The following is a 12,000-nucleotide window of genomic DNA, read 5'->3' on the forward strand; positions in this document are numbered from 1 at the left end:
TACAGGTGTGAGCCACTGCATCCTGCCTATATTTATCATTATGAACCTATTTCAAAAACAATGATAAATGGAGAAAAAAGACACAGAATGGTATCTATAGTATGATACCATTTATACAAATTTTAAGATTCATGATAGTGGTTTTCTCTGGAGAGGCTGGGAGAGAAGAGAATGAAATTGGGAAGGGGTATTACAGGAGCTTCAACTTTTGTTATAATGCTTTATTTCTTTAATAACATAGAAGCAGGCAAATACAATAAAATGTTAAATTTTATTAGTTCTGGGCCAGGTGCGGTGGCCTATAATCCCCGCACTTTGGAAGGCTGAGGCGGGTATATTGCTTGAGCTCAGGAGTTCCAGAACAGCCTGGGCAACACAGCGAAACCCCATCGCTATCAAAAAAAATAAAAAGACAAATTGTACTACTTCTGGATGATAGGTACATAAGCATTTATTATATTATCCTCAGCTTTTATCTTCACAATTGGGAAAAAGAGGCTGTCCACATGCTGCTTAATTCATAGAGCAAAAAAGGCAAAATAAGCAATAAGCAAAGAGTGAAACATTTTTAAATAAGCTTATCATGGTCAACTGAACATGCATCTTTTGAGCATGTTGCAGGAAAAATAGAGAATAAATCTGAAAAGTTCAAGCTGGCTATAAAGACAAGAGTACTTGAGCTTTCAACCTGACATTAAACTATTTCCTTATGGCACTGATACTCAGTTTGATCAAAAGGCATATCTAGGTGATATATCCAGTATTTTAAGAGCCTAAACTCATAACTTTTGGCCTGAAATAACATGGTTTTTAAAAGGAAGGAGGTCCCAAGATGGCTGAATAACAGGCAGATCCGGAAGGCAGCTCCCAGAGAGATAGACACAGAAGCCAAGTGGTCTCCACAATTCCAAACGAGCTACCAGGTTCATTTTGTGGGTCTGGTTGGACAGTGGATATAAACCAAACAGGGCAAGTTGAGGCAAGGTGGGGCACTGCCCCACCCAGGTGGTGCCTGCGACTGACCGGAGGACCAGGGGATCTCCGGTTGGGACTTCAGTTGGGACACAGCGTTCCACGCAAGCCCTCCACCCAAGCCCTCTACATACAACCCACAGAAACAGGAAATCTTTGCTGGGCTGAAAAGCCTCAGTGAGCTGCCTGAACAGGGCAGAATAGCAACTTAGGCCAGAGCCAGGGCTGTCAGCATAGATCTAGGTGGAAGCACTGGCTGACGCTGAGAAAGCCAAAAAAAAGCTGGTGGGACCGAGCTACCTGCTCCCCAGAAAGAAGAGGAGCTGAACTGAACACAGGGAAACAGGCCATACGGCAAGACGGGTCTACCCCCACAAAGCCTAGCAGGCTAAAAAACTCTCACTTCAGAGTTTCACACCCAGAACATCAGTTAGAGAGTGACCAGGAAAGAACGAGCTCAGCCGGGAAGGGCAGCCGCCATTGCAGAAGCTGGCCTAGTTTTCCTGAGCAAATATAAGACGCAGGAAAAATATGCAGCAGCTCCACTGAATCGGTGGCATCCCAGCAGCGCCTCTGCAGGCAGACAAAGGAAAGGCTGCCTCCCCAAGCAGCTACCTGAGATGAAACCTATATACATTCAACAAGATGGGAAGAAACCAGTGCAAGAGGGATGAAAACATCAAAAGCCAGAACACCTCTCCCCACCACGAGATCACAACTCCTCACCAGCAAGGGAACAAAGCAGGATGGAGAACGAATTTGATGAACTGACAGAAGCAGGCTTCGGAAGCTGGGTAATAACAAACTTCTCTGAGTGAAAGGAACATGTTCTAACCCAATACAAAGAAACTAAAAACCTTGAAAAAAGGTTAGACGAAATGCTAACTAGAATAACCAGCTTAGAGAAGAACATAAATGACTTGATGGAGCTGAAAAACACAGCACAAGAACTTCATGAAGCATACACAAGTTTCAATAGCCAAATAGATCAAGCAGAAGAAAGGATATCAGAGATTGAAGATCAACTCAATAAAATAAAAAAAGAAGGCAAGCAAAGAGAAAAAAAGAGTGAAAAGAAATGAAGAAAGCCTCCAAGAAATCTGGGATTATGTGAAACGACCTAATCTACACTTGATCGGTGTTACTGGAAAACGACGGGGAGAACGAATCCAAGCTGGAAAACACTCTTCGGAATATTATCCAGGAGAACTTCCCCAGCCTAGCAAGGCAGGCCAACATTCAAATACAGGAAATACAGAGAATACCACATACTCCTCTAGAAGAGCAACCCCAACGCACATAATTGTCAGATTCATCAGGGTTGAAATGAAGGAAAAAATGCTAAGGGCAGCCAGAGAGAGAGGTTGGGTCTCCCATAAAGGAAGCCCATCAGACTCACAGCAGATCTCTCGGCAGAAACCCAACAAGCCAGAAGAGAGTGGGGGCTGATATTCAACATCCTTAAAGAAAAGAACTTTCAACCTAGAATTTCATATCCAGCCAAACTAAGCTTCATAAGTGAAGGAGAAATAAAATTCTTTACGGACAAGCAATTGCTGAGAGATTTTGTTAATAACAGAACTGCCCTAAGAGAACTCCTGAAGGAAGCACTAAACACAGAAAGGAAAAACCAGTTCCAGCCACTGCAAAAAAGAACCAAATGGTAAAGACCAATGACTCAATGAAGAAATCATACCAACCAAAGGGCAAAACAACCAACCAGTAACAAAACAGCAGGATCTAATTCACACATAACAATATTAACATTAAATGTAAACGGACTAAATGCCCCAATCAAAAGACACAGACTGGCAAATTGGATAAAAAGCCAAGAACCATCAGTGTGCTGTATTCAGGAGACCCATGTCACCTGCAAAGACACACACAGACTCAAAGGGATGGAAGAAGATTTACCAAGCAAATGGAGAGCAAAAAAAAGCAGGAGGGGCAATCCTAGTCTCTGATAAAATGGACTTTAAATCAAAAACAATCAAAATAGACAAAGAAGGGCATTACATAAAGGTAAAAGGATCAATACAACAAGAAGAGCTAACTATTCTAAATATATATGTACCCAATACAGGAGCACCCAGATACATACAGCAAGTCCTTAACAACCTACAAAGGGATTTAGACTCACACACACATCTTTATAGTGGGAGACTTTAACACTCCACTGTTAATGTTAGACAGATCAATGAGACAGAAAAACAAGAAAATCCAAGACTTGAACGCAGATCTGGACCAAGCGAACTTAATAGACATTTACAGAACTCTCAACTCCAAATCCACAGAATATACATTCTTCTCAGCACTGTATCACACTTACTCTAAAATCGACCACATAATTGGAAGTAAATCACTCCTCAGCAAATGCAAAAGAACGGAAATCATAACAAACAGTCTCTCAGACCACAGTGCAATCAAATTAGAACTCGGGATTAAGAAACTCACTCAAAACCACACAACTTCATAGAAACTGAACAAATGGCTCCTGAATGTCGACTGAATAAACAATGAAATGAAGGCAGAAATAAAGATGTTCTTCAAAACCAATGAGACACAACGTACCAGAATCTCTGGGACACATTTAAAGCAGTGTCTAGAGGGAAATTCATAGCAATAAATGCCCACATGAGGAGCAAGGAAAGATCTAAAATTGACACCCTATCATGAAAATTGAAAGAGTTAGAGAAGCAAAATCAAAGAACCTCAAAAGCTAGCAGAAGACCTTAACTAAGATCAGAGCAGAACTGAAGGAGATAGAGACACAAAAAAATTCTTCAAAAAAAATCAACAAATCCAGGAGCTGGTTCTTTGAAAAGATCAACAAAATAGACCGCTAGCCAGACTAATAAAGAAAAGAGAGAAGAATCAAATAGATGCAATAAAAAACAATAAAGGGGACATCACCGCCGATTTCACAGAAATACAAACTACCATCAGAGATTACTACAAACAACTCTATGCACACAAACCAGTAAATATGGAAGAAATGGACAGATTCCTGGACGCTTGCACTCTCCCAAGACTAAACCAGGAAGAAGTTGAAACCCTGAATAGACCAATAACAAGGGCTGAAGTTGAGACATCAATTAATAGCCTACCAATCAAAAAAAGTCCAGGTCCAGATGGGTTTACAGATGAATTCTACCAGACGTACAAAGAGCTGGTACCATACCTTCTGAAACTATTCCAAACAACACAAAAAGAGGGAATCCTCCCCAACTCATTTTATGAGACCAACATCATCTTAATACCAAAACCCAGCAGAGGTTCAACTAAAAAAGAAAACTTCAGGCCAATTAGATGCAAAAATCTTCAATAAAATACTGGCAAACCGAAAGCAACAGCAAATCAAAAAATTTATTCATCATGGTCAAGTAGGCTTCACCCCAGGGATGCAAGGCTGGTTCAACATACACAAATCTATAAACGTAATCCATCACATAAACAGAACCAAAGACAAAAACCACATGATTATCTCAATAGATGCAGAGAAGGCCTTCAACAAAATTCAGCAGCCCTTTATGCTAAAAACTCTCAATAAACTAGGTAACGATGGAACACATCACAAAATAATAAAAGCTATTTACGACAAACCCACAGCCAATATCATACTGAATGGGCAAAAACTGGAAGCATTCCCTTTGAAACCTGGCATAACACAAGGATGCCCTCTCTCACCACTCCTACTCAATATAGTATTGGAAGTTCTAGCCAGAGCAATCAGGTAAGAAAAAGATATAAAGGGTATTCAATTAGGAAAGGAGGAAGTCAAATTGTCTCCATTTGCAGATGACATGATTGTATACCTAGAAGACCCCATTGTCTCAGCCCAAAATCTCCTTAAACTGATAAGCAAATTCAGCAAAGTCTGAGGATACAAAGTCAATGTGCAGAAATTACAAGCATTCCTATACACCAGTAACAGACAAACAGAGGGCCAAATCAAAAGCGAGCTCCCATTCACAGTTGCTACAAAGAGGATAAAACATCTAGGAATACAACTAACAAAGGATGTAAAGGGCAAACCACTGGTCAAGGAAATAAGAGGGGATACAAACAGATGGAAAAACATTCCATGCTCATGGTCAGGAAGAATCAATATTGTGAAAATGGCCATACTGTCCAAAGTAATTTAAAGATTCAATGCTATCCCCATCAAGCTACCAATGACCTTCTTCACGGAACTCGAAAAAACCACTTCAAACTTCATATGGAACCAGAAGAGGGCCCGCATAGCCAAAACAATCCTAAGCAAAAAGAACAAAGCTGGAGGCATCACACTGCCTGACTTCAAACTATACTACAAGGCCACAGTAATCAAAACAGCATGGTACTGGTACCAAAACAGAGACATAGACCAATGGAACAGAACAGAGTCCTCAGAAGCAACACCACACATCTACAATCACCTGATCTTTGACAAACCTGACAAAAACAATCAATGGGGAAAGGATTCCCTGTTCAATAAATGGTATTGGGAAAACTGGCTAGCCATGTGCAAAAAGCAGAAACTGGACCCCTTTCTGACACCCTACACTAAAATTGACTCCAGATGGATTAAAGATCTAAACATACGACCTAACACCATAAAAACCCTAGAAGTAAACCTAGGCAAAATTATTCAGGACATAGGCATAGGCAAGGACTTCGTGGCTAAAACACCAAAAGCAATGGCAACAAAAGCCAAAATAGATAAATGGGATCTAAGTAAACTCCAGAGCTTCTGTACAGCAAAAGAAACAATCACTAGAGCAAACTGGCAACCAATGGGATGGGAAAAAATTTTTGCAATCTACCCATCTGACAAAGGGCTAATATCCAGAATCTACAGAGAACTAAAACAGATTTACAAGAAAAAAAACAAATAAACCCATTCAAAAGTAGGTGAAGGACATGAATAGACACTTTTCAAAAGAAGACATATATGAGGCCAACAAACATATGAAAAAATGCTCATCATCAGTGGTCATTAGACAAAAGCAAATCAAAACCACATTGAGATACCACCTCATACCAGTTAGAATGGCAATCATTAAAAAATCTGGAGACAACAGATGCTGGAGAGGATGTGGAGAAATAGGAACACTTTTACACTGTTGGTGGGAGTGTAAATTAGTTTAACCATTGTGGAAGACAGTGTGGCAATTCCTCAAGGACCTAGAAATAGAAATTCCATCTGACCCAGCAATCCCATTACTGGGTATATATCCAAAGGCTTATAAATCGTTCTGCTATAAGGACACATGTACACGAATGTTCATTGCAGCACTGTTTACAACAGCAAAGACTTGGAACCAACCCAAATGTCCATCAATGACAGACTGGATAATGTGGCACATATACACCAAGGAATACTACGCAGCTATAAAATTCAATGAGTTCGTGTCTTTCATAGGGACATAGATGAATTTGGAAACCATCATTCTCAGGAAACAGACACAAGACCAGAAAACCAAACACCGAATGTTCTCACTCATAGGCAGATGTTGAACAATGAGAACACATGGACACAGGGAGGGGAGCATCACACACTGCGGTCAGCTTGAAGGGTTAGGGGAGGGACAGCAGGGAGTGGGGAGGGTGGGGAGGGATAAGGGAGAAATACCAGATATAAGAGATGGGGGGATGAAGGTGGTAAACCACCTTGCCATGTATGTACCTATGCAACAATCCTACATGATCTGCACATGTACCCCAGAACCTAAAGTACAATAAAAAAATAAAAATAAAAATAAGTAACTCTCACTAAAATTAAAAAAAAAAAAAAAAAAGTACAGATAGGCTGGGAGTGGTGGCTCATGCTTGTAATCCCAGCACTTTGCAGTGCTGAGGCAGGTGGATCACCTGAGGTCAGGAGTTCGAGACCAGCCTGGGTAACATGGCAAAACCCCGTCTCTACTAAAAATACAAAAACTAGCTGGGCATAGTGGTGGGTGCCTGTAATCCCAGCTACTCAGGAGGTTGAAGCAGGAGAATCACTTGAACCTGGGAAGTGGAAGTTGTCATGAGCCGAGATCCCACCACTTCATTCCAGCCTGGGTGACAGAACAAGACTCCATCTCAAAAAATAAAAAATAAATATAAATAAAAGTGAAGATAATCTTGATAGATTTTTTTTTAAAGAAGATGTGGTACATTTTGTCATTAATTTTACTCTTTCGCAATCCATGATTATTCTCTTCGGTCTTTGGATAAAGAAACTAATGATACCTTCATGGTTAAGCATATTTTAAAGCCACATTCGAATGTTAAAATTAAATGTGAAGAAAATACCCAGAGCAACCAAATAATGCATTAGAAACTCATTTGGCACCATCCTATAAATTAAAACACTTCATCTTCTAACTTCTTTTGAGTGTGATCAATGAAGTATCTAACAGAGAGTTGAAAATATTCTTTAGTGAAAAATGTCTCCATAATTTCTTTTTTACAGACACAGCCTTGCTACATATATGTTGTCCAGGCTCAAGTGCAGTGGTTATTCACAGGTGTAATCATAGCTCACTGTGGCCTCACACCCCTACGCTCAAGCACTTAATTCTCCTTGCTCAGCCTCCTGAGCAGCTGGGACTACAACTGCATCCCACCATGGCTGGCTCTCCATAATTTCTGAGTCTGTATTCAATCTAAATATCTGACAGTCACATGCTGCCATTACTAAAGAACTATAATTCTGAGTTAGGACTTTCTAATTTAAGAAAAGAAACCAACTAGATGAATGACCACAAATAGTACTGTACTGGACACTGAAAGGAAATTCTTATTTGAAATATTATGATAATTATTCTTATTTTAAATATTATGAGTTCCTAAAAGTCGTCTAAAATGGACGGTTCCCACGTACGCTGAATACCCATCATGTGGTCTGCAGATTCCTAAGATGTGACGAAGCAATATGTAGACAGAGATGAAGCAGAAAACGAGGTAAGCCAAAGCCCAACATTCTGTTTTAACATTTTGCCTGGGGCTGCTCTGGGCCTAAGACAAAGGGAGGGAACTCTTTTTTTCATCCTCCCTCCAAACATCTAGGCTGGCCTCTTAATCCTGCAACTCAATTCTCAGGTCACTCGGTAACACTGTTCAATATATTCTAACTTCTAAACAAAGCAGATTTATATGTAGATTTCATTATTATTTTTAAAATACTGACAAAAGAAAACAACCAATATTATTATATTTTGCATTTGTACAACACTCAACAATAAGAAAATACAAAGAATAAAAACCGAAGTTGAGTTTTTCCTATTCAAGGAACCCGTGTTGGTAATAACAGCAGCATCGGCATTACAAGATGTAAGGTAAGTGCAGTCTTACCGAGCTGGTTCTTCATCCCCATGAGCACCGAGTTCATGTGTGCTTTGGATGCATACAGCTTGCTCACGGCCTTCCTTGACCTGATCATCTCCTTGGCCAGAACTACACAGACATCCTTCTGGCCCTTCTTGGCTGCATCTTTCACAGATCGTTTCACTTTTTCTTCTTCTCTTTGGATATCTAAATTTAGAACAGAACACCAAAAATCAAGGGTAAGTCAGGTTTACTGGCACTCAAATACATTCTTATTGTGATCTAAATGTGTCTATTAAATAGAAAAAAATATAGAAGGACACAAATGAAATCAAAATAATGTAGTGAATATTAATCATTTCCAGAAACATCAAAGTGGTTCAAAAGAAAAGTATGATCCTATTACACTTGACAGAATTTCCAAACACCTTTCTCAAGTTCATTCTATCATTTGTTGGTACTGGCCCTAAGAACTGAAAAAAAATTTACTGTAAATGCATTCCAAAGCTTGCTCCAATAATCAACAAGTAGTATTCCCACAATTATAAGAGTATAGTTTCTACACAGTCACTAATCATTTCTAAAAACCTGCAACTTAAGGAAAGTCTAAACATATTAGAAGTCTCACACCAGCATCAGCCACAGGTATGCTTTATGATCAGTAGTGTTTTCTCCAATTTTTAAAACTGTGGTAAAATACTTAAAATATACCATCTTAACCATTTGTAAGTGTACAATCAGTGGAATAAAGTACATTCACATTGTTGTGCAACCATCAGTCCCATCCAGAACTCTTTTTAATTTTTTTTGAGACAGAGTTTCACTCTTGTTGCCCGTGCTGGAGTGCAAAATGGTGCAGTCTCAGCTCACCGCAACCTCTGCCTCCCGTGTTTCAAGCAATTCTCCTGCCGCAGCCTCCCAAGTAGCTGGGATTACAGGCACCCGCCACCATGCCTGGCTAATTTTTGTATTTTTATCAGAGACGGGTTTCACCGTGTTGGCCAGGCTAGCCTTGAACTCCTGACCTCAGGTGATCCACCTGCCTTGGCCTCCCAAAGTGCTGGGATTACAGGCGTGAGCTACTGTGCCCGGCCCAGACCTCTTTTCATCTTTCCCTAAACTAAAATTCTGCACCCACTAAACAGCAACTCTCCATTTCCCCTTTCCCCCAACTCCTGGCATCCACTATTCTATTTTCTGTCTTTACAAATTTGACTACCCTTGCTACTTCCTTTAAGTGGAATCATATAATATTTTTCTTTTCCTGACTGGCTTATTTCACTAAGCTTAGTATTCTCAAGGTTCATCCACGTTGTAGCATATGTCAGAACTTTCTTTTTAAGGCTCAATAATATTCCATTGTATGCATATATGACATTTTACTTAACCAATCATCTGTCACTGGACACGAGTTATTTCCAATTTTTAGCTATTATGAAGAAGACAGATGTACAAATATGTCTTCTAGACCCTGCTTTCTTTTGTGTATATGCCTAAAAGTAGAACTGTTAGGTTATATGGTAATTCTATTTTTAATTTTTTGAGGAACAGCTGTGCTGTTTTTCATAGTGGCCACTTCATTTTACATTCTCACCAACGGTATACAAAGGTTCCAATTTCACCACATCATCACCAACACTTGTTATTTTCTGGAGGTTTTGTTGTTGATTTGATAGTAGTCATCCCAATGGGTATGAGGTGGTTTTGATTTCCATTTCCCTAATGATTAGTTATGTTTAGCATCTTTTCACGTGCTGACTGACAATTTGTACAGCTTATTTGGAGAAATTCCAAAAGTCTATGCAAGTCCTGTGCCCATTTTTGAGTCAAGTTGCTTTGTTGTTGTTGCATTTTAGGTGTTCTGTATGTATTCTCAATAACAATCTCTTGTCAGATAAATGATTTGCAAATGCTTTCTCCTGTTCTATGAGTTGCCTTTTTCCTCTGATGGTAACATCTTTTTATTTTGTTAGTGTACAATTTTTCTTTTTCTTTTTTTGTAGAGACTGGGTTTCACCACATTGCCCAGGCTGGTCTCACACTCCTGGACTCCAGCAGTCTACCCGCCACAGCCTCCCAAAGTGCTGGGATACAGGAGTGAACCTCTGTGCCCTGCCCAGTAATCTTTTGAAGATGCACAAAAGTTTTTGATTTTCATGAAGTCCAGTTTGTCTACTTTTTTTTTATTTTTTGGAGATGGGATCTATGTTCCTCAGGGTATAGGGCAGTGGCTATTCACAGGCATGATGACAGCACATTACAGCCTCAAACTCCTGGCCTCAAGAGCCTCAGCCTCCCGAGCAGCTGGGACTACAGGCACACATCACCATGCTCAGCAGTTTGTTCTTTATGTTGTGAAGTTTTGTCCTGTGTTTTTTTCTAAGTGTTTTATAGTTTTAGCTCTTACATTAGGTCTTTGATCCATTTTAGGTTAGTTTTTGTATACATTGTTAGGCAAAGGTCCCACTGAATTCTTTTGCATATGAATATCCAGTTTTCCCAGCACCATTTGTTGAAGACTGTCCTTTCTGCCACTGAATGGTCTTGCCACCCTTGTCAAAAATCAGTTGACAACAGACACATAGTTTTTCTGAACTCCCAATTATATTCCATTGGTTTATACATCTGTCTTTATGTCAGTACTATACTGATGTTATCTCTGTAGCTTTGTAGCAAGTTTTGAAACCAGGAAGTGTGTTGTCAAACTTTGTTTCTTTTTTTAAAGACTATTTTGATTATTTAGGGTCTCTTAAGATTCTATAAGAATTTTAGAACAGATATCTCTATTTCTATTAAAAAATGTCATTGGGATTTTGATAAGGATTACACTGAATGTATAAAACTGCTTTGAGTAGTAGTGACATCTTAATACTGAATCTCCCAATCCATGAAAATGAGATGTCTTCCCATTTATTTGTCTAATTTCTTTCAGCAATCTTTCATCATTTTCATTATACAAGTCTTTTGCCTTCTTGGTTAAATAAATTCCTAAGTATCTGGTTATTTTTGATGCTACTGAAAATTACTTTTCTTAATTTCTTTTTCAGATTGTCCATTGTTAATATAGAGAAATACAAGTGATTTTTTTTGGTGCTGATTTTGTATCTTGCTACTTTACTGAATTTGTTTATTAGTTCTAATGGGTGTTTTTGAAAAACTTTTAGGGTATTATACGTATAATATCAGCTGCAAACAGAGATTTTTACTTCTTCCTTTCCAACTTAGATACTTTCAACTATTTTTTTCTTGTCCCATTCCTCTGGCTAGAAGTTCAGTACTAAGTTAAAGACAAGTGGCAAAAGTGGGCCTCCTTGCCTTGTTCCTGATCTTAGAGGGAAAGCTTTTAGTCTTTCACCATTTACTATAATAGTCCCTGTGGTTTCTTTCCATACATGGTTTTTACTATGTTCAGGTAATTTCCTTCTATTCCTAGTTGTTGAGTGTTTTTAGCATGAAAGGGTGCTGAATTTGGACAAATGCTTTTTCTGCATCAATTGAGATGATAATGCAAGTTTCTTTTCCCCTTCATTCTGTTAATGTGAGTTATTACACTGATCAAATTTTATATGTTGAATCATTCTTGCATTCCAGAATAAATCCCACTTTGTCATGATGTATACTCCTTTTAATGTATTGCTGGATTTGGTTGGCTAGTATTCTGTTGAAGATTTTTACACCAATGTTCACAAGAGATACTGGTCTATAGCTTTCTCACAACATCTTTGTCTGATA

General features: G+C 39.0%; 1 protein-coding gene across 2 annotated transcripts in view; it reads right to left on the reverse strand.

Moving 5' to 3' along the window:
• LOC116526889 (E3 ubiquitin-protein ligase RNF103) overlaps positions 1–12,000 on the reverse strand; it is a 115,297-nt gene that overhangs the window by 20,849 nt on the left and 82,448 nt on the right. For both annotated transcript variants that reach the window (XM_032243607.1, XM_032243604.1), the window contains one exon: positions 8,296–8,475. In XM_032243607.1, coding sequence (XP_032099498.1) covers positions 8,296–8,475 — 180 coding nt within the window. The remainder of the gene's footprint in view (positions 1–8,295; positions 8,476–12,000) is intronic.

The sequence above is a fragment of the Sapajus apella genome, unplaced genomic scaffold (assembly GCF_009761245.1).
Source record: "Sapajus apella isolate SASKATOON/1434 unplaced genomic scaffold, GSC_monkey_1.0 scaffold52, whole genome shotgun sequence".
Lineage (NCBI taxonomy): Eukaryota > Metazoa > Chordata > Mammalia > Primates > Cebidae > Sapajus > Sapajus apella.